Source organism: Copidosoma floridanum, unplaced genomic scaffold (assembly GCF_036245765.1).
Source record: "Copidosoma floridanum isolate Cflo_tuat_1 unplaced genomic scaffold, Cflo_Japanese_pri ptg000014l, whole genome shotgun sequence".
In the NCBI taxonomy this organism is placed as follows: Eukaryota; Metazoa; Arthropoda; class Insecta; order Hymenoptera; family Encyrtidae; genus Copidosoma; species Copidosoma floridanum.
In genome coordinates this window covers 9827717-9851376 of record NW_028321891.1, presented here as the reverse complement: position 1 = coordinate 9851376, position 23660 = coordinate 9827717, and the positions used below count along the sequence as shown (strand labels likewise).

Below are 23660 nucleotides of genomic sequence, written 5' to 3'. Positions count from 1 at the left end.
TAGCCCCTCTCGTTCTCTATTTGCCTCCAGGGCTGGTCCTCGTTTTTCCCTGTGTTGGCTTTCTTGTTTTTTTCCCCTCTGCTCTTTTTTTTTTGTTTTTTTTGTTTTTTTTTTTGTTTTTTTTTCGTCGGACGAACGCTAATGTCCTGGGCCATTGACAAAGTTCCTCTGGTGGCGCGCGCTCTGCCCCCGGGAACATTTCTCGTTGTCTTTTGGGGAACATAATTTTTTGTTGGTATTTTTTTTTTAACCATAAATTTTTTTGAAAGGAATTTGTTGGAGATAAAAGTTTACCCAGGTGGCGATGTATATTTCGGGGCTGAGGTAAATTTTCGCGCGAGTATATACTCCAATTACAGAGGTTTTTGTACTTTCGTGAATATCGTATGAAGAAGAGAAAAAACAAAAGTACTCGTGTCGTTTTACAGTAATAAACATTTTTATTGTGATCAATTCTAATCGCTTTTGTGATAGATACATTTCTGACGTGCCTTGGCGACGTATAGTTTCGCGTGTTCATAGATTGTATTAATTTGTAAATATATGCGTGTGTACCTCGGCCACCTGAAATCTAGCCAACTGCGTTTGAAGCAAAGCGTTTGATTTTTATTTTATTTTATTTTATTTTTTCTTTTTCATCGACTCGGTACAGTCGCTGTGTAAACATCAATAGAGTAGCTCGTTTCGTTATTTTTCTTTCAAAACCTTGTTTTTTCTTTTTCATTTTTTTCTCAAGTACCGTTTCCTTCGCTTTTTCGATAGTATTTATGAGATCAAAAATCTTATTTTACGTCAAAATTGCACAATCAACTTTTTTTCGTTGTTTTATGTTTCGTAAATCCTTTTTTTTCTTTTTTCATATAATGGATAGTACAACCTGCGTTTTGAGGTTCGAGCAACTTTTTATTTATTTCTTTTACGAAAGTAAAGGTATATGTATTTACAAAGTAGTTAACGCATATAGTATTACAATAATAATTCAGCTTCATTCCAAGCTTGTTTTATTTTCATTATTCGACAGAAAATGTACAACTTTTCAAATACGTTGTATATTTCCTATTAACACAGTTAAATACATCGTTTTGCACAAATAATCCAAACATTGCGCAAACTGTTTCGAATAGATCTCACTACATATATTATTTCATACTATACATCAGTAGACGGATATTTTATCATTATTATTATTATTATTACTTTTTTTTTCATTGTGACGCGTACGTTTGATCAAAAGTCCATGTAAGCTCACTTGAAACAAATGTATGAAAATCATTAAAAAAAAAAAAATAAATAAAATAAAAAAATAAAAGCTACTATCCATTGTCCAAACAATCATAATCCTATCTATTAAAATGAGAGAAATAGTACAAAAAATAATGTATCAATGCTAATTAATGCATGTGATGTGGTTAATATAAAAAAATAAAAAATTTTAGCGGAATTGCAAACACACTTGGTTCATCATCGAGGTGAATACTTGAGAGATCGACGATGAAAATCACACGTTCGCGAAGAAGCCGATTCACTTATCTCGCCCCGAGACCCATGCAATCGAATCAAGTGTACCCGATTCCAATATGTATATATATATATATATATATATATATATATATATATATATATATGTTACAATTTCGACTCCTCCCTCTCTAATCTTCCTCCCGCGTTCCACCAAAGTGTGCGCACACGTACTTACGGAAATTACGATTAATTTACAGAATAGCAGGAGTAGCGCGAGTTTCGTTACTTTCGGTATGTTTCTTTCATCCCCTCCTCTCCCCTTAACTTCTTTATATAGATTTTAAACTCAATAATTATTCATTTGCCAGGAGCATTATTGTTCGGCTCGTAATACATTATGTACAAAAATCGTCGATTGAAAAGACAAAAGTGCCAACGTTGCACATTCAAAACGACAACGTGTCATTTAGCCGATTACGAAAAAAAAGGGAGAAAAAAAAAAAAAACAGCTCCATCCTTATAGGTTCCCTCGGTCCTATTAGCCCCGAGTCAGGGGCCGATCGACGAGACTCGACGACGAGTCGACGAGCTCTACACCACAGTCGTCGTCGTCACCACGAGCCACGGCAGCGGCAGCCCGTCAGGTGTTGAGCAACGATTGCCTGACGAAGAGGTACTCGGAGAACTGCTGGCCCTCGACTCCCCCGCCGTTGCTCGCCACCACCCGAAAGCCCGCGTTTAGCAGCCTCGTGATCGCTTGCACGCTGTTGAGCTTGCAGTAGCCGTTCAGGGGGAACCTTATGACGTGGCGGGCGTCCTGGGCGTGCCAGGCGACCCCCGAGCGCGCCTCCAGGACGGCTTGGGTCGTCTCGGGGAAGACCTCGTCCAGCAGGGCCCGGCCCCCCGACAGCATCACCCGCTCGCCGAGGTCGGGGCTCACGTGGAGGGCCACGCACTCGTAGCCGCAGCCGTAGCCCTCGGTGGCCCGCTGCTGGAGCTTCGCCTCGGCGTGCTGCTCCCGAAAAAGCGGCGTGGTCGGTCTCGAGGAGCCGCCGACGTTGTTGGACGAGTTTGACGAGGCGCCCCGGTGCTGGGGCCCCCCCGGGCTGGTGCTCTGGTCCGGGGGTGGGCTCGGGGTGCTCGACGTTGGCGCCCCGCCGTTCTTTATGCGCTCCTTCTTCAGCTGCTCCAGCTGCCGCGTCATCGCTGCCAACATCATCATCATCACCACCGTTGGGTTATCGCGTAAAACAGTTGAAAAGCAATGGTGACCTGAATATTGTATACTCACGGGCGATGTCAAAGTACCGGGCTTCCTCGAGCAGCAAGTCGAGGTCGGCAAAGTTTTCGGGTATCAGTAGCCGGGAGTTCCGCATAAAGTTCAATATGTGCCGGAACATACCGCCGTCCCTGTCGATGAAGTAGTGCTGCTTCAGCGAGTCGAGGACTATGGGGATGCTCCCGTTGAAGAGCTTGGCTAACCTGGACTCGGGGTATCTGCAATCGGAACAAAAACACCGGCTTTTAACGAGGACAGAATTTACTTTGCGGCAAAATGTACCGATCATCATTTTGAATCAACGATGATTACAGTAGCCCCAATTAAAGCGAGTGCGGGTATAATAATAATAATACTGTATACCCTTGTTCCCGAGATCGAGGATAAGGTGCAGGTGACTCTCTTGCGAAGAAGAAGAAGAAGCACCTGTCCCTCGAAAGAACCCCCTCGGGGCTAGCTAATACGGGGCAATTGAATAAAACGAAACGCGGAGCAGCTGCTCGGGAGCTTCCATATTTCATGTACTCGTAGGTATATATGTATATACTCGAGTGCCCGGGGACTTGCTCTTTTATTTCATTTTTTTTGTTTGATAATTAACGGCGTACCCTGAGTTCGGGAGTAGGTGCGAGAGTTTCAATAGCAAGAACAAAAAAAAAATATGTCGTGTATTTGTCAATGTGGCCAAGAAAAGTATCTACATACGTGCTTTTTTTCATTCCTATACATTATTTGCATAATTCCGTGCTCATTTCAAAGTGTTTGCAATTTTTTAATCTGTCCGTGTGTATATATACGTAGGGTGTGCTTATAAACGTATAATGATAAAGTCAAGTTTTCGAAACTCGTGCTGCTCTGTACATTTTCATAAGCGATTCGACGACGACGACAGGGGCAATCAGAGAGCGCTCAATTCTTTCCGCGACTTTCGCGAGAGCAAATTGTTACTCGCGGCTGTAATCGACGTATCCGCCACTTTTTGCCGATCGCCGCGGCGACAAACGACGAGTTATTTCTCTCTCTCTTTTCTCTTTTCTTTTCATTGCCGATGGCCGGAGGAGTGAGTGCTGCGGTTGTGTGCAATTTGTCATCATCAAGCCGCGTATCCGTTTACATGTATGGTTCATTTGTGCAATTTATATAATATATATATGGGCGCATTCTCGGGCATCGGTATTGAAGCCAGATGATTTTTTTTTTTTTATAAAATAGTAGGGTGTCGTACTCATGGTTGAAGTAAGTTATTTTTTGAAAAATGTTAATCGAATGCGATTTTTTTTTTTTTTATTTATTTATGATTTCCGAGAGTTTTGTGCATTATAATTGCGAAAAAATGTTTTGATAATCGAATACACCGTGAAACTGGCAATAACAAAAAAACGAAAAATTATTTTTCTCACACTCACAACCGAATCCAACCAAACAGTAATGCAGCACGAAGGAGCAGGAAGCCCTCGAGCTTCGTTGGGTCAATGACTTTTTCCGCGAAAAAAATAATCACCCCGAATAATGACAATAATTCACGACTCTGGGGGAAAAAAATGTTCTCCGAATGATAATCTTCGACGCCTCATTCGCACGCACACACCCACGGGCAACCGTATAAAAAATACAGTAACCTTTTCTGCGTCCTTTTTATTCTCACTACTTTAATATTGTGTGAAAAAAAAAAAAAAAAAAAAAAAAAAAATTGTCACTGGATTCACCGAAACACCGAATATCTAAATATGTTTTTGTTGCCAAAAACTTCATTGCCCTTTCGCACCTTATAATTATTATGAAGAGAGAGCCCATTGATATTCAGTGGTGGTCTGACAAAACAAACTTTAATTTGTACAGGTCCCAACGAATTATCGTAATTGCACCCATGGGCTCAAGTTACATCCGTCCCAATAAAAATCCTTCCAAAGAAATTTATACGGACCCTTGCACGAGAACCATAGAGCTCAAAAGTGAATTGCGACGGTGAATTTATATACCTCACCTCTGTACAACCCACTGCAGGGAATATCACTCAAAGGACTCGATTCACGTACAAATAACACATATACAAGCAACAATAATCATCATTATCGCCGACGCGGAGAACGTACGAAAAAATGCGAAAAAAATCCGCGTTCTCACGAAAGAAGATATACCCACCGCCATCAGCCAAAAACCACACCAATGCCCTCCACGGAGCGAAAGAGCACACCGTGTACACACACGTCAATCCTTGCGACGAAGGTCGGAATTCGTGTCGAAGAGCCAATCCTCCCCCCCCCCCCGATGATGCCCCGTGCCCATCGCAAAACCCCCGACACACACACACTGTATCATCTCTCTCGTTAATCTATCTCTCTCTCCCTCGTTGGTTCCGGCGCTCTCGCGGAAATAAAAAAAAAAAAACAACGTCCCACGACTCGGCACGTATAAGTACGTCCCTCGAAATCCGCGAGAGCCACCACACCGAGTATCAGAGGTGCCCCGGGCTTAAAAAACAAAAGCGCCCACAGTGCCTGGAACACACGTATATGTATATATATATATATATATATATATATATATATATGCATGCATCCATGTAGGTACACACAAGAGTGCGGAGGGAGGGAGGGAGGAACCTTATTCGCGTTTTGTATATGTTATAGCAAGGGCGCCCGGGGGGTAAAAGCTATATATATACAGGACTACTGCTAGAGAGAGAGAGAGAGAGAGAGAGAAGGCGCCGGGGGCCACACGAGCCCGTCATTATTGTACGCTATCGCGCCGTAGAGAGAAAGAGAGGAAGGTATGGGAACCGGCCCGGGGCCACGTCTCTTTTTCTCGGCGTTCCATAACGCACACGACTGTGTACAGTATATATACACTGTGTCTTCACGGCGACGTTGGCGCTGGAGAGAAAAGGAACCGCGCGAGAGGAGACAGCTGAAGGCGGAAAGGAGAGAGATAGATAAAGAGTAGGAGGAGAGTTCGTGGCGGAGCCAAAGGTGAGGGCGAAAAATCGCGATGTAACGAGATGTGAGTTGTTCTCGCATTGCATGCATGCATTTTTATGTCTTACCATGTAATACATTTATACGAGAATTTATTTTGCGAACGTGTGTATACGATCGAGCTGTGTGGAGTGTCGAGGGAGGGGTGTTACGTGTATTACTATATACGTATTGTCGAACAATGCGTTTTGTTCGCGGTGGAGAGCGGTCAAAATGCCGAAACGAGCACCGTTCGTACACCTACACGCACGGGTTATATTTATGTACACCACAGATAGGTATACCTTGAATCAAACAAAAGTTATCTAATTTTTAGCGAGAGCTTGTTGGATACAAATAACCATTGTAACTCTATACGTATATAAAATTTGTTTCTGCATTGCGTGAAAACATTATTTTACGCGTTATGAAAAAAACAATGTTGGATACGTTGCATTAATTGTACTCGTTAGTTCATATGCTGCTTGACCTCGTTCTTACACTAAAACCCTACCTGTATTTATTATTTCCGCCACACAATACTTTATACAGATACGGTGCGCCTATGAGCTCATGTAAAACAGAGGTATAGGTATAATTATACCTATATGTACACAATACATGAAAACACTCAAAGATCTCGTAACGAGAGAGCACGAGCCAGTCGATTGTTGCCGCAAGAGAGTCGGCTAAGAGCACACACGACGAGCGAAGGAGATTGGGGGGGGGGGAGGGTTGGAGGGTGAAATTTATCGTTTTACCTTTTATGGAAAAGTAAAGAACTTGGAGATGGAGAAGAGAGAGAGAGATAGAAGTTGCGAAGGTTACGTGTACATGGCGCAGGGAGAGAAGAATGGAAACAAGCAAAGATTGATTGAGATATTTATGGGGCGATAAAAGCTCGCGGAACACGAGTTACATTTGCGATCTGGGGAAACGTGGCGTGTGTAAATATATAATGTATTCGTTGCTTTACAAGCGTACAAAGTTAAATATTATTTTTTTATTTTCCCTACCAAAGTAGCATGCAGCGTTTGCAGTGTATATCATAAGGATTATTGTTTCAAAGGGAAAATGCAAGTACATTTCCCACGGAAAAATCTTTGGTGTACGAATCGTAATTGTTGGAAATGTTGGCAAAAACACTTTTGAATAATTTTATCGGACAAAGTACAGACAATTATTTGTAAAAAAAAAAAAAAAAAAAAAGATACCGATCCTTCCTGAGTCTGTTCTTGATACATACAGAGACGTGCACGTGAAAAAAAAAAAAAAAAAAAGGACAAGAGGAGATGTCCCGTTGAAACAAAATCAACGGGCTCCGCATTACGATTGAAACGGAGTCAATTTACCAATGAACGCGGCCCTTGGTATACATATACACCTATCTATCTTTCGGTCTGCAGAAGTAAAACACCCCTACAATCACTCGATGCGACGAAGCGGATAATATACAAAAGGACCACCACCACTAGCAGCAAAAGAAGAGGGAAAAAGAAGGAGAGGAGAGGAAGGTCCGAAGGACGAATTAAGTATCGAGTAGGTGTACATGTGATGATGCTCTGGGAAAGGTCGAGGGGAGGACGGGGGAAAAGAGCAAAAGGTAAAAAAAAAAGGAAGAGGAAGAAAAAACGGTACCCAGGGGGCGGAGGGGAGAGAGAAAGAGAGCCGTGATTACCGCGGGCTATTTCTGGGGCCTCCCCCGCGCGCTCTTTTCGAGAGAGAGGGGGGGGGGACTTTTCGCTGTCGGGGCCGCCTCGATCCTCGGGTCAGATCCGAGGCCTCTCTCGCTCGTTGTTGCGCTCATGCCGCTATGGGAAAACGCTAAGCGATCGGCTCACATCACTCAGATATTCCGCGCGAGAACCCCGCGCTCTGCTTTTTTTTCTCCACGTACATGTTACTGGTGTATATATACGTGAATTTATGTGCGCGAATGTACGATTATAATATACGCCCCCGAAAGGGACGCACCTTATTGGCGTGCTTGTGTATATAGGGTACACGTGAGCGTTTATTATTATTGTTTTGCGTTTGTTCCGTTGCGATTTTTGTTCATTTTAAGATACACAAGACGCGTACCGCGTGTACCGATATCCCTCAGATGCAAAAAGGAAACCTGGAAAAACATGTTACCCGTTACTCCCGCCCATCTTTCTGCTGTCGAATGAATTTATAAGTTTTTTATTTCTCTCTCTCTCTCTCTCTCTCTCTCCTTCCAATGGCCCCAGATCTCCAATTACGGTCAGAAAACGAGCCCACGATCCTACCCCGTGGAAAGTAAAGAAAAGGAAGTCGCGTAGCACGGCAGCACGGCTCATTATACAATATATTGTACACTTGCACGCACGAGGTACAACAGATCGGGCGTATAGATCTGGGGCCTGCATAACTAAGCGTGTCCGAGATACATCTGTCACGGTCTCCACCTCTATGCGCGCACAAGCGGAGAAATCGGCGTATACCGATCGTTATACGGTATGTATGCTGTATTACACTCCAGAGCAGGAGAAAAGGAGGGCTCATTTTATGGGCTAGCGATCAGATGGATATGTAGGTGAGCCGGTGATGGTTAGCATAGAGGAAGAAGAGTTGCGTGCACGCGTACGTCCTAACGGTCAATATCCTTACGAATGTCAAAAGGTTCGCACGCAAGAATAAAAACATCCGGCGGTGCAAGTATCTCCCCGGCGATCTCTCCCTCCCTGCTCTTATACTATCCATTTTGCGCGGTTATTCAGCAAACAGAGCTGTACCTACGTAGCGATAACGATCTCCGTTGGCCCCGCAGCGATAGATCGGCTGGTTAAAACACTGCCCGCAAACAAACAAAAAGGAAAGAGGAAGGAAAAAAAAAAGAATATTCGAAAGTGCGCACGCGCGCTTAAAATCACATATTCCAGGCGAACGCGAAATCTCGATCTCGATTAAAGACTCTCTAGCGCGCTAGAGAACGCAGAAAGGGTGGGGGGGGGCGTATGGAAACTTGGCTACCGGTGTATGGTGGAGGGAGGCGGTATCTCGCGAGAAGAAAGGGGGAAGGAGAGCAAAGCCGATCGCTTATCCGAGCTGGCAAGGACGTCGAGCGTGTGCGCGCATATACTTGTACGGGCGCCGGTAGCTCTCTTCTCTCGGGCCTTTTATCTAATTAATTAGATCGGCACAGTTTCGCGTGACCCTCCCTTTCTCCCTCCGCGTGCGCCGTGCCCATTATGTTATGAGCGCGTACATGTGTATGCATTGCGTTTTGCCTCCTCTTTTACATACCACAATGGACCGATACGGGAAAAATCGGTATGGCTCGAATGCGATGGTGCATAAGTGTACGCGTAGTGGTTGGTTAATGATAAGGTTGGCAATCGCGTGTATGAGTAACGAGGAGGGAAAAGTGCGCTGTGGCGAAACCGTATATACGCGTGGCTATCGGAGGTGTGGAACTGTGAATGCTGTTTTACCGTTTACGCAGCAAGTACCGATACCGGTAATGCCAGTACTATATACTTTCGATCGTTGTTAAGATCGTTTTTCCTTTTAGCTGGTTATCCCATTGATTGTTGCGTTTTCCAGACTTGAGAAACAATGACCTATCTTGACGAAGCTATCGGGCCCGTGCAAGGCAACTTTCCGATCAAAGATTCATTATTATTATAGCTATACATGCATTTATTTTGTAATACTTTTTTTTTGCAATAATAATTAACATTTAACGATAACTGTACGATTCACGTGAGTGTATACATTTCTGTTGGTGTACAATACGGACGGACGCAAACTGCTAATTTAGTTCAACATTTGTAATTATGGCCACTGATTACATCCGATAATATATAGTATGTATAGTATCCGCTGCGTGAACATAATATTTAGGTAGTATGTATACTTACGTGTGCATTACCCAAACGACCTAGTTGTTACATCCGCAACGATGCCTCCGAGTTTAATTTATACATCAAAAATCCATTAGCCAATCAAATATATATTTGCCCAGCCACAAGTGTGGCCGTACAGCGATTGGACTCAATACAAATATTGTCAGTGTAAAATTAAAATTCGCATATACCCACGTATATAATATGCAATAGTCAATAGTAATATGATTAAAAAGCAAACTTCAAAAAATAGTTCAATCGCACCTTTAAGCTTGTAAAACCCAATGGGAAAATTTTGCAAGGGATAAAAAAGCCATATTTTCATCCTATACGCCACAAATTAAAAAAAAGGTTAAAACGTTTGCCCTGAAAAATAAATCAGAGTGTACACGCGCGCCTGATTCAACGATAGATTTCTCCATCCCTGTATACATCGTGTAAGTGTCCGTATAGATCCTCGAGTTGCAAAACCAATTCCCTCTCGGAGAGCAAAAAGAGAAGTAAGTCACATCGCCCGCGTCAAGACGCGCGATAAGCAGCCACAGCCGACCCGATGCCTGTCAATTAGCATCGAATTCCCCCGACTTCTTCGCTCTGGATCGTTACACATGGTCTACCAGTGCACATCGGATGGATGGATGTCCAAGCTCCCGTCGTTATATGTACCACATATAGGCCCCCCCCCCCTATACTAACGATCGACCCGATCGCCCGAGCGTAATTGTGTCTGATGGAAAACAAAATACGCGAATACCTCGTTCACGGGCGCGTGCAGCCAACAACCAGAGGAAGAGAGGGGGAGCTCTTCTAATCATCGTGCGAGCCTTCCCTCTCTGCGCTAATGGCTCTAATGCACGGGAGATCGTTACGAAATCTGATGGGCTCTCGTCAAACGCGTTTCGAAGCACGTACCTACTCGAGTTAGGATATATGGGAAAAATATGATTACGAAACCCATGCATCAGCTCGAATCGTCATTTTCGCGAAATCACCGAATTCGTGTGTGTACACCTATATTACATGCGTGTGGCAGCCCACGGCTGAATCTACAAAAGCGAGCCGTGGATGTGTGTGTGTGCGAGGGACGAAAATTACGAAGTCGTCGGCCAGCAGCACGCAATGAACACACGTGTTATATACACACACACGAAGATATATGTGTGTATATACCCTTTGGCCGCGTGTACCGCACGAGGGGAGGTGATCTACCGATCTTCCCGCGTGTGTCGCCCCCGCGAGCTCTGTATGTATATATATATATACTCGATCCGCGCGGTCGCGATTACCTTCCGGCTGTCTTATCCTCGCTCTTCTCCTCCGATCGCGGGATAATGCGTGCCTATACACGTGTGTACACGTACGAGGGACGAAGGGGCGGGAGGTAACGAGGTTGTTTGCCTTTTTCCTCCTTTTATTCCTTCCTCCCGCGCTCCGAGGGCATTCTTTTGCATTCTGCGAGATAAGTTCTTCGTTCCCGTCAGTCGCGTATGTTCCCCCCTTTTTTTTTTTTTTTTTTTTTTTTTTGGCACACTAGGAAAAAAGATTGGATTTTTTTTATTTCCTTTTTTTAATGATTATCTGTACCGTGGCTGAAAATTGGTGAGAAAAATTTGGTTCGATTGTAAGGTGAGAAAAAAAAAAAAATCTGTCATGTGTTGCGTTTCTAGCATAGATGGGTGTTTAAGTGTATAAAAACGATACTCACTTGGTGAGGGTCTCGAGGGAGGAGGTGTAGATGGTGCCGCCGACGTCTATGTGCACGGGTGCGGTGTAGCGCGAGGCCGCCGCGACGCAGGGTATGCCGGTCATCTTTTGACTGTAGGCCGAGGCGGCCGGGGTCGGTGGCGTCGGCGACGACGAGTTCGACATCGTGGGTGACGTGGCCGGCGAGCTGCTTGGCGACATCAATCTGACAGAAATACTTTTCGCATTAGGGCGCCATTAGATCATCGACTCACCATAATGTTTGGCTGCTTCTCCCTCCCATTTTTTTTTTTTTTTTTTAATTTAAAAAATGTCCCAACATTGCTTATTTAATATGTGTGCATGTTTTAGCAGTCAAAGGAATGAAAGCCCAACAAAAAGCGTCGTCTCGGGAATAATATATGTTGTACGTAGCGGAGACGGGCAATTTTGATGGGTTTTCGGTAAACATTTGCCGGGCGCGAGGTGCCGCTGTAAATACCACGTTGATGATACCAACCTCATTTTAATTTGAGCGCTGGGGAACATATTGCGCTGCGCCGTGAGCTCTGCCTTCGCATCCTTCCCGTCGGCCTCACATTTCCGCCTGCAATCAAAGTTACCGTTTATTTGCCCTGCACGTTCATCGTCTTTATTCATATTATCAACGTCATCATCGTTTTAGGTGAATGCTTCATTCTTTTTTTTTTTTTTTTTAATTTTTCTACCAACATTCAACTTTTGGGATATAATGACTCGAGGTTTTCATGTTATAACGCATAAACATAAATAATAGTTAACGAATGAAATGTACGTAACGAATTTTTGTAAACAATAGACCCGTGTTCGCTCGGAAACCACAGTAATAATAATAATTCAACTCCTCTATTGAAACTTGAAAAATAACGAGTGAGTATGCATAAAATAATACTGCGGCCCAGCAAGAGTTTGCGTGTGCGCGCGTCCATTCTCAAACAGTGAATGGGGAGGCAAAAATGAACAAGCCAACAATTTCTCGTGGTAGAAATTCATGGGCTCATTTAAATTGTTGCAAGCACGGCTGCTCTACGAGATGGCACGTAAATTGTGCGTGTATATTTGACTTGTAACTGATACCCACTAAGGTTTTCGTTAGATTTGTCCCAAACTCTGTAATTTTGTCGTTTACATTACGGGTTGTACGTTATCGTATTCAGCTCTCTAGAGTCACGAGTTCCATCCCATGGGGGAAAAAAAAGTGGAGACCCAGCCCAATGATGCAACAGAGATCAATCGACAATCACGTAATATCGTCGAACGAACGCACCAGAGAACGAGAGCGAAAAAAAAAAAAAAGAAAAGAGCGACACGTATACACATGCGCGATGCCAAGAGATAATGCGCTAAAAACGCATATATACATACGTATACGGTGAGGAGCGCCTCTCCGGCTCTATAACGATCGCGCGGATACGGCGGTGGGACCCCGTAGCGAGAGGAGGTGCAGATTCTGCCCTGGGCTCTGGCGAGTCCTACCTTACCCTCTCCGCCAAAGAAAGAGGCGTGTACCCTCGCCGTGTAGGGCCCCGAGGGACCGTGTACGTTCTGGGGCAAGTTGCTCTCTCCCTCTCTCTCTCTTGAATCTCTTCGGAGCTACGTGTGCGATGGACGCGCAGATATATACATGTGTGCTTGCATGTATACCGATATGATGCACTTGTCTAGTCTCTCTCGCTCTTCATGTTCCTTCTCTTCCTGCATTTACATGTATACCTTGTACCTATACGTGTGTATTTAGATTTACACGCGAGCATATATGGTATATTATAATACCCCTCGATAGAGCCACTATAAACACGTATAGGTATTACTCTAGGTTTCAGAGCCAATTTTTATTTCCTCCAACTTTTTCCCCTCCCGCGCTCGTGTGTGCACGTACATACAGCCGAGTTGTTCTTCTTTTGTTGCAATGTGTATATATACTTGTTTCGAGAGAGTCTCCTTTGTTTTTGGTTGCACGTGAATACTTATACCTATGCTCCCCGGACTTTGTACCTTGGTATTACACGTACGTTGGCTCTGCGTGGGTTTTCTCGAGCTTCGCCACGCGCCTATACTTGTATACTTTTCATCGCAATTGCCAACCTTGTTTTACGGTTGAGGGAGGGATAAAAGTTGGGCTATCGATCTGTTGGATCTTTTTTTTTTCTCTTCCATTTTAGATTCAAATACTTGAAACAAAGTGTTTGCCGTAAAAAAAAGAGATGAGGACATTTTTCTCGATTTTCATCTTCCAATAACGCGTTTGGGGTGCAAGAAATGTCGTATTGCCCGTCGTTAACGAGTTTCTAAATCTAACGGCGAACCCCATCGATCCACCACGTCTCGTACATTAGTGCAATGACGACTGTAATGACACCATAATTCGCTTCGATATATATTATTTTCTTGCGCAACGCGGGCAAACATCATTATTATCTCTTGCGCAACCTAATGCGAAACACGTGCAATAAATGTACACGCGTGTGTGTACAGCCATTATGAGCAATTTGGAAAAAGTAGCAAAAAATAAAATAAAATTGCGCAACAACGCACGTGGAGAGCGTACACAGTAATCACACCGAACGCGCGTTTGGAAAATAATCATTCGGGCGCGTGTCTGGCCATACTCGGCTGTGACTACTTACTACCGCCACCGCCGCCGCGGTGTACGCACTGCGTTTTCACCGTTTATTTTTGTTTTTGTTTTTCGCTCGGCTAATTGATTGCCGTACAACTGGGAAATCGATTAATTGAGTCGGCTAAATTAATTATGTAGTCCCGCGCGGGTGGTCTTTTCATTCGTTTGTCTGATCGATCGCGGCTGTGACTACTGGCGCAAAGTTGGAACGGCCGTCGCAAACGAAGAAAAAAAATTCAATTTGATCGTTTTTATGCCGATGATGACCAGCAACGCCTAAAACTGCTCACGTTGATGGTTTTCCGCGCGGCATCTCTTAAAATACAGGGTTCAATGCGCCGTTTCAGGAAAAATCCCCCTAACATCCAACCTTTTGTGACCCGTGCACGCAACGGCAGCTGGGGACAAATGAAAAATATCAACGTGTTGGCTGTATACTCTCAAAATAAAATTCGCTCGAGGAAGAAACACCACCCGAGCTGGAGGAGACTTTCTCGCGCCTCCGCGTGTTTTTGCACAGTCGCTGGCGGCGCGTGGAGCTGCTGTGCTGTTTCAATAGTTGCGCTGGTGCGTCCAAGTATAGAGGGGTTGTTGTCTCTTTTTTGTTTCCCTCCTATTCTCTGAATAACGAGACGATCTAAAAACAAAAGCGCGTGTATCGAGACCTGCTCTGGGACCTGAATGATGGCAAAAAAAAAAAGATTTTTGTATAAAGTTGATCGTCAATGGAGCCTTTTTTTTCTTAAATGGTATAAACCTGGCTGATTAGGTACTCGTGATTTTACCTTTTGTCTTGAAATGTTTTTGGTTTCGCAGATAAGTTTTTATACCACCGACATAGAAATTTTGTCTGAAACTGAAACGTATCGGTATACGCATAAAAGTAAAACAGCATTTGTTGAGATTAGGGAGTTAATTGTCAAAAGGTGGCAGCAAATGTTGCACGAAATTCAGCAAAAAAAAAATCGGCTCGTGTGAAAAAAAAGCTTCATCGAAACAGTATCCAGCTCCGGATCTCTCTGGGTTGCAGTGTCGCGCGCACGTACACGTAACATTTCCCCTTGCATTGGAAACGACATGCATTTTTTCACTCTTGGAAGAAGTAGAGTCTGGTATGGAGCTAGTGCATTTTACACGCGGCCGCAGCTCGATCTATCACCGTTTAAATTATCGACGCGAGCCATTGGAGCTTTCTCCTATTGCTACCGCACAACCTGCCTATAATACACACGCGCGCGAGACGTGGGTGCATATCAAAATAAACGAATCTTGTTCGTCGCGTGTCTTTTAATTTAGATGTATTGCTGCTATACCATGTACAGTGCATAGCTACGTATATCAGGTGCAGGATCGTAAAATTTTCGTGCTCTACGAGTCTTTAGGTTTTGTTATTAATTGCATTAGCATAAAAGAAAGCAGGGTTTTTTTTTTAAATTTAATCCATGGCGGCTTGACTGCTCTGGTTTCTACATTTTATATTGCCTTTACATCGTACGGTCGATGTAGACTCACAACAACACTGCCCCTTTCCATCGTGTTTATACCCCGTGCACTGCGAAAATCTTTAGTCTATTGCCTATATAATCCACCAAATGTGTATACTTACTCGCGTCCTCTAAATGTTGAATTTTCATGAATTTAGCCCATTTGTAAATTCTAATTTTGTTTGGACCTTTTTCTGTTTCAGGTAAAACAAGGACTTTGCCCTCGCGACTACTTTGAACTTTGGTAAAGTATACACACTCACTTTGCACGTTATCTGTTCTTCAAACATACCATCACCGATATTCGGTGTGATTTTCAACATGCACGCTCGTTTGGTATCAAATTAATGAAACGCAGGTATAGGCTCTCTCTTGTGCACGATTTACCTTTTCACTGTTGTAATATTATCGAACCTCGTTGGCTAAGACGTGATACGGCCACACGCGCGAGCTCATGCAGATTTTCTCCTTCTTCCTTTCTACAGGGAAAAAAAAAAAAAAAAAAAAAAAATCGCGTGTAGCGACTCTTGTTCGCGTGGTTTCTCAGCCTCGTGTTGCCCGTCTGGGCCACACACTTTTTCTTCTTTCGCTTGCCAATGATTTATATTTCACGTCCGAGAAAAGCTGTCTTTGCGCTCGAGCGAATATTTGGTCAAAGGCTGCTTGTGTTCGCGGATGTTGACTTCTTTACATGTAGTTTGGATTTATTTTCTTTTTTCCTTCTTTCTCGTGATAATACATCCTTTCGACCAACGATTGTCAACTGATGTAATTAATTTAACGGTACAAAAGACGAGATTTCAATTAAACTGAACGATACAGGAGACACAGTTGTCCACCTATATCCTTTGACATGAATTGTTCACACAGTTCATTTTTCTGCGAACGCGTTTGTACAGTAAAAACGAAAAAAAGGTGCACAGCTACTTGTTGGATGTATAAAATTTTTATTTTTAAAAATATATATTAATTCCCTGGTCGAAACGTACATGCAGCCTGTCGTGCAAACATATCGCCGCACGCACGAACCAATGAGTCGAGGTCGGTCAAATACAACTCATTGGGATCCCCTGCTCAAAGGCAGCTTTGATTTTGCGTGTAACTCCAGTAAATACCACCGAGTGCTACGCTGCGCTGCACTTTGTAATGAAGTGAGATGTAATGAAGGCTCCACCTGTATACATTTACGCGTGTGTACACGCATCCACGACCGGCTGGACATTTTAATTTGAAACTCTTGGGCTACGTACTTTCGCCCGGCCGGTTTATTTGGCCGGAAATGATGATTTTCGGGTATTGCATTGTGCCCGCAGTGGTTTCAGCGTAAAAGGGGGGTTGTAGTGTACTCACGGTCCCGCGATATCGACCGCACATCCGTGGACCATTTCGCGGTTACACGACGCATGACTTTCGGCGCTAATGGACAATCACGAGCATCTACCTACATGTTCTCTACTTGCCCGAAAATGTTGTGTACACACTTGCTTCGATGTTTGCATTTGCCTTTTTTTTGCGAACAATCAAATCACACGATGAAACCGCGATGAGCCACCCACGGTATTTATTTATCCCATCGAAATCGAAATTCTCGTTGTGTACATTTGCCGCTCGGTGGAGGGAGAATTTTCATTTCCCCCATTACATCGGGATACCTCGCGCGTATAAAATATATTTACACTACGGAGCAGGATTTCATCGTGAGCGCTCGCGTATGCATTGGTGCACACACGTACGGGTACGAAAGCTCGATACACCCACTCGCTGTTTTGCAAGAAAAAAAAAAAAAAAAAAAAAAGAAGGGAAGATCGTTTGTTATCGCGTTGATTTCCTGCTAGTAAAATCGACGATCGGCCAACCCCAGACCCAATCGATGAGTCCTCTCCAAAATCAAAGCTTGTGCGTTGGCGGTTAACGCGTGACTCTTCGTAAATCCAGCCCACAGAGCCGCGTGCGCACGCGATACGTGGCCGTTGTAATGTAACGATAACGAGTGAGCGCTCCTTTTTTTTTTTTTTTTTTTTTTTTTCAGCAGCCGATTTTTCGCGCCTCGGCCGTTGCACCGCGAGGCACAGTATAGAAGAACGAGCGAGAGGGTATTATTACACAAGCGCGTGCCCGTGTATACGCAATGGTGCTGCTCCGATTGTAAATGCACATCGCCCGTGGGCCTTTGGCGCGCATCTCTCGCGCCTCTGCACTCGAGAACTCGCGTTGCGGTTAACCATACCTGCGGATAAGAAGTGTTACGGTCACGGGAGATATAGTTGGTTGGACGTTAACGTTCTCGATGAAGTAGAGTATTTTTTTTTTTCTTTTTTTTTTTGCTACGAAAAAGAGGGTGCGTCAAAGTTATTCGCACGATAATTGTGTCGTAACAGTTGGGCACTTGTATACATATCCCTCTTCGAGCAGGCCGTGTGTGTGTGTGTGTGCGTAAGCCCGTCATTTTTGCTTTTTCATTAGTGCAGATCATTTGCGCAACGCAGCCGCGAAAGATCGAACAACGCGTTGCGTTTGCACGTACAGGTATACATATCCTTTCGATGTATTAATCGTGGGAAAATTCTTTCTCTCTCTCTCTCTCTCTCTCCTTCAACGATTAAAACCAGAGGAGCTTTTTGCCGGGTATCAACTCGCGGCTAGCTTTATATATCGTGTATAGGAAAAGGATAATTATTCAGCGTAATTGTACGCCCGTATAGGGAGTCTTTGCTCACACGCGCGCCGATCTCACTTTTTTCATTTTCCGTGGAAAAAAAAAAAAAAAAAATGGACAGCCAAACGGTGTACCGAACGGCTATGGGTATATATATATATATATATATATATATATATATATATATACACACAAAAAGTACAGTTACCGTCGAGGTGTTATCTCTTGTCGTACTCGCGGATCTGTATGTATGGGTCCTTTCCGCTGATTCTCGTTGCGGAAGGGCACGGCTCTCCTATTGTTGTCGCAGCCTGTGTGTACTTACACAATATAATCACAAGCGCGCGTTTACTTCTCGATTAGCATCATCGCGGTCTGTTGTTTCGGCAAGTCTGCTCTCGCAAAATTTCCCATGTTTATTAATGAACCCGCGCAGCTGTGTGTGTGTGTGTGTGTCCTTTTCTTTTCCTCCGTCATCGACGCCAGTGCAGGAATCGTTTTAATTAAACCTCGAGGAAAGCGCCATGAGTTTTTCAGTGCTCGCCCATACACGCGTACGAATGCCTTCTCTCGCATTTGAATATTTTGATTGCGAGGTTGCGCAACGAGCTCTTACTCCCCTTTGGCGCCACGCAATGTCTCTAATCTCCGCTAATGAATTTTCGAACCTATTAGTGATGTATAATCGCACTCCGCGAGAGTATGCAGTATACATGTATACAAGACAAAAGACGCCGATCTAATTAACCCGACGTCGCTCGTTTATCATCAAGTTTGCCCGAGCCTCCCCCCTCCCTACCCTTTTTCTTGTACACATGCACGTTTAACATATAACGTACGGGAGCTCGCGCTGTCTTGAATACAAGTCGCTAATGCGGGAAAATTACCTGTGTTGTACTTTGCCCCTTGTTGACGCTGCTCTCTTGTTGTTGTTGTTGTTTTAAACTTTTCGTTATCGCGAGATAATTATGGAAAATTGCCAGAGTGAGTTTATCGCCCGCGCTAAAAACACCGGTACAGGTGCGACTTTGCTCGCAAGTTTAAGTATACACCCACTTGTAACGGGTTTAGACGCCTTTTTTTTTTTTTTTCCCCTCTTCTCCCTCGTTTTTATCTCCCACCACCATCTTTGTGGCACGTAACGCGCGTGTACGCGAAAAAAAGGATTTTTTTTCTCGCGCGACGCGCAACTGATTACACCGCGCTCGGTCTCTTTCTCCGCGAGAAAAAAAAAAAAAAAAAAAAAAACCCTTTGACAGTACGAAATGGCTCTCACTTGGAGACTCGACTCGCTCGCTTTACTTTTCTTTTTCTTCGCGTCTCTGTTTGCACTTCTTTTTCCACTTTTTTCCCTATATACACGTGCATCGTGTGCTTCCCTCGTTTTCATATCGCTCGGGTTATTTTTTTTTTTCTCTCTTATGGAAACCCCATACAATCCATCCTTGGTAATTTTATGGGCTTTCTCTTGAATTACCCCAACCCGCCGTTATCCGTGCATCCATAGTCTTGTGGCCAAACGAAACGCTTCCAAACACCGTTGAACTCAATGATACCCAGGTGTACATTTTTACCCACTCCGATCCTCTAGAGCGTATAAATTCTCTCGCGTGAACGAGTGCGCAAAGAGGCCCCTCCGCACGAGTACGTGTATAGGTTACAATGAGCCGGCCTGTCTGTTTCTACTTTACTTACCCTTTATTGCCACCTACCTCGAGTGCATTGAAATAAATCGCAGCCAATAAGGACCTCGTTTTCTCTCGAGTCGACTCAGTCACGAGGGCCATTGGCTCGATGGTTGCCGCTGTGGTTGTTTCTCTCGCATTAGTTACGTCGTCGTCGTTTGCTCGGTACGACGTGCTCTTTTTCATCGGTGGCGCGAAAATCGTTATGGGTACCCGCGGACAACGAGCCGATTTTTCCGTGCCAAGGGAGGCCCGAAGCGCGAGATCATAGCACTGAGGCATGGTTTGAATGGGTTTCGGCTAAACTGGATGTCAAATACGTGTTGGTACTTTTGAGCACCAGCAGCAGTTTGCTCGGGTTCCTTTTCCCCCTTCGGAGCGTTTGGTCGCTCACTATGTGTATAGGTCGAGCGTTACTTTAAATTGGAGCCGAAATGAGGTGCTTTGAACAAAAAAACATCAAGCATACGCACGGTACTTGGGTTTTCGTGATGAAAAAATTTATCTCTGTTCTCTCGAGTATACAGTACACGAAAAAGAAAAAAAAAACGGCAAATGAAATGAAAAATAAAAGCGCCCACCTATACTGACTATAGAGTAGCATGAAGTCCAGAGACGTAATGCCTATCCTGTTTGCAAAACCGTGAGCGTCTCGGCGCGGTCGGTTATTAATGAAAATATATTTGTCAAATTAAAGAGGAAAAAGGAAAAAAGAAAAAAAAAAAAAAAAAGAAGAAGACACCCACACAGGGCCGAGTGAAATATTCATCCACTTTGAATTCACTTAAAATTTATGCACACCAGACGCTCACGCGCACGAGAGTCCGACCAGAAACACGAACAGCGTAAGCGTGCCACCGTCAACCGGTTTTTCGCTCCCTCCCTTCTCTTCCTCGATCAGTGTGTGTGTATACCACACACGTGCATTACTCGGCAGGCGCCCACGCTGCGTTACATGCTCTGCTCGTAAATTTATCGACGCTATCCGGCTTATGTGGCACGTATACGTAGTGTGCATCCCCCATCGTCGCCAGTCGCCATTAACTCGCGAACGATCTTTCTTTTCTCTCGCGAGCCGGCCTCCGCTCGAGTCAATTAGACCTTCGAGCTTCCTGATTTTCCGCGTGCACGTGCAAGCCCATATACATACCCTGGGCCGATCGTTGCTTTATGAATATTTGCTTTATCTCTACGAAAAAAAGGATAGGTGGCAACGAGGTTGCGTGATTTGATAATTAATTGCAACAATTCGTTGGCACGCGTCGTCATTGGTGAACAATCACGCAATTATAATTTTAATTCACCTGCGAATTGCCCAATGGTCTATAGCAAACAGTTTTCGGACTTAAACCTGTTACTTACACGTTATCTGTGTGAGAAAAAAACAGTTTTATTCACTTGTTCACTCGAGTTTCCGATTCCGTTCAAGTAACCGAACTCAGTTGTTTGTTACAAAACTACAGTCGTGACCCTCCCGATAATGTTTCAGTCTCTTTCAGCAGTAATTCATAATATACATCCCCTGTGTTTTTATCCACAATCGTTACTTTCATAGATACAGTTTATTATTTGGAAAAATACACGTAATGTGCATGAATAAGCGACGTCGTCGAAAGATAACGAAATTGTACCCAACGCACCGACAGTTATCATCACCATCATCAATAGCCGATGGTCCGTTCGGGACGTTTCCAAACAAACACAACGCGTACAATCACAAGCAAATGAGTAAAATTCGCAACGGCACACTCCGGAGTCATTTGATCGCGTATCGGAGGCACATTGTAAGCACATCACCCCGGCAATACCACGTGATTATCGCGTTACAATCAAACCTCGTGGATACCACATAATGTGAGCCCATCCCCGATAACAGGTGTGTGTGTGTGCAACCCGCCGGCGGCCGATTTCTCCGGCCCTCGTCGTTCATTAACAAGGCGATATACAGATACAGAGAGAGAGAGAGAAAAAAAGAACGCGCGTATAGGTGTATGATGTATACATACATGTGCGTATAAATCACCCTCGAAAGTAGCGAGGGAGAAAGATCCACCGTCGAATGTAATTTCGAGAAAGCCGATCGCCGCTCCTATACCTCATTCTCTTGTATTCTGTGTGTGTGTGTGTGTGTGTGTGGCGCTCGAGGGTGACTGACTAACTGACTGACTGACTGACTGACTGACTGATGTGTGTACGCGCTCGCATTAATATTCGCGCTCTCCTCCAGGGGTCTCTTTTTTTTTTTTTTTTTTTTTTTTTTTTTTTTCTCGAAGCTCGTACACTTTATGTATACATACAAGCCCGAGACGGCTATAAGGACCATACCACTGCTGGAGGGCCATGTGTGGGCGAAATCGTTGGACGTTGTTGCTGTTGTGCCTGTATAGTCACGTCGTCCTCAGGAGGTCGAAAGCGAGGCCGTGGATCTGCACCTTGATTTATGATGGACACGGTGCGCGCGAAGAAGGTGTCGAGCTGATTTTTCCAACACCATCCCTTTTCCCTTGGAAAATTTTTCACCTCCTCGTTGTTCTTCTACTTTGTGTGTGGAATTGAGTCTTTTTTCTTTTGCTTTTTTAAGCAAGTTTCAGTTCACATTCGTCGTTTGCCATATGGTGACTTTAATTCGATAACGATTTATTTTGTGATGCACGACCAATACCAATATAGCCGTGGGTGAAAAATGTCCTTTGTTCCGTAAGACTATACGGTTATAGGTATATATGCATCATTGCCGAACGATAGCGTAATTGTGCCGTAAATCACGTGGGCAGCGTTTATTATTTCACGTTTGTTACATACATAATATATGTTGGCCCAGCTGCGTCGAGTGTACTTACAACAGTTGCTTGCGTAAGCTCGTTTCTTTTCGATTCAATATTTTGCGTTTGGTTTTATGCCGCTGTAAATCCATGCCGATCGTTCGAATTGTGACAAACAAATTGGCAGTGTGTGTGTGTGTATGTGTGTGTTTTTCTGATGTTTTGCTGGATTCTGGCTCATCCCCAAGATATTTTGACAGGACTCGTCCAGGATTTACCACTCGAGGTGTGGGTGCAATGATCATGGCGTGCAAGTATAAATTTTATTCGCAGCAGTGCATGTGGCAAAGGGGGAAAAAAAAAGTTGGTTCATCGCGTGCTCGGCGGATTTCGCGAGACACATTGGTAGATCGGCAGAGTAGCGCGTGTAACGGTGCGCCTCGTTTCGCTCGCGCGCGAGAGTGCGAAAAATGGGACCTTAGAAAAAAAAAAAATAAAAATAAAACAACAGGATGAGGATGGATGAGCGTGGTGTGGTAATCAAGCTCGGTCTCGGGCGTGTGTGCCGTAGGGTACCCGCCCAACCGAGATCGGTACACCGCACCCCTGAGCGTTACATATAGTATGGAGGCGATCGGTTCCCGTAAGTGTGCACACCCAAGGCTGCGTGTGCCGTAACTGTGTGGATTTAAGTGTACGCGCGTTAGAAACTGCTCTCTCGTATGGATTTGCGCGCGTGTGTGTATACACCGGGAAATTGCGCTGGGGCTATTGTGTTGCGCGCTCGGCTAGATTATTGGTATGAAGGTATAGAGAAAGAGCGAGCGCCCGCAAAATTTTCTCCATCTCTCTCTCTTTTTTTTTTTTTTTCCTTTTTTTTTTGCTTATTATTATATAATGCGGTATCGGGGCGCGCTCGGAGACATTGCGGATTCGTGTGTGTATGTTCATGCAGCAGTTTGTCATAGAGATAGGAGAGGAGGGGCAGGACTGCGCGTGTAATTTATGGGCCGAGCTGTGTTATTTTGAGCGAAATATTTAGAATTTTGCGCCACAGCAATCGCACCGATAACCGGATTCGAAGCCCTGCATAGTCACTTTTCTGTATGTATACACGTGGGCGCAGTGAGTTTGACTCTTTTTTTTTTTTTTTTGATAACTTATTTTT

General features: G+C 44.2%; 1 protein-coding gene across 1 annotated transcript in view; it reads right to left on the bottom strand.

Moving 5' to 3' along the window:
- Positions 1 to 1998: 1998 nt before the first annotated feature.
- Positions 1999 to 23660, bottom strand: part of twz (BTB/POZ domain-containing protein twz) — a 28420-nt gene continuing 6758 nt past the window's right edge. The window contains exons 2-5 of the mRNA XM_089592017.1: positions 11767 to 11853; positions 11269 to 11472; positions 2753 to 2958; positions 1999 to 2667 (exon numbers count right to left, since the gene is read on the bottom strand). Of these exons, the coding sequence (XP_089448143.1) occupies positions 2102 to 2667; positions 2753 to 2958; positions 11269 to 11472; positions 11767 to 11795 (1005 nt within the window). The 5' untranslated portion in view covers positions 11796 to 11853 and the 3' untranslated portion in view covers positions 1999 to 2101. The remainder of the gene's footprint in view (positions 2668 to 2752; positions 2959 to 11268; positions 11473 to 11766; positions 11854 to 23660) is intronic.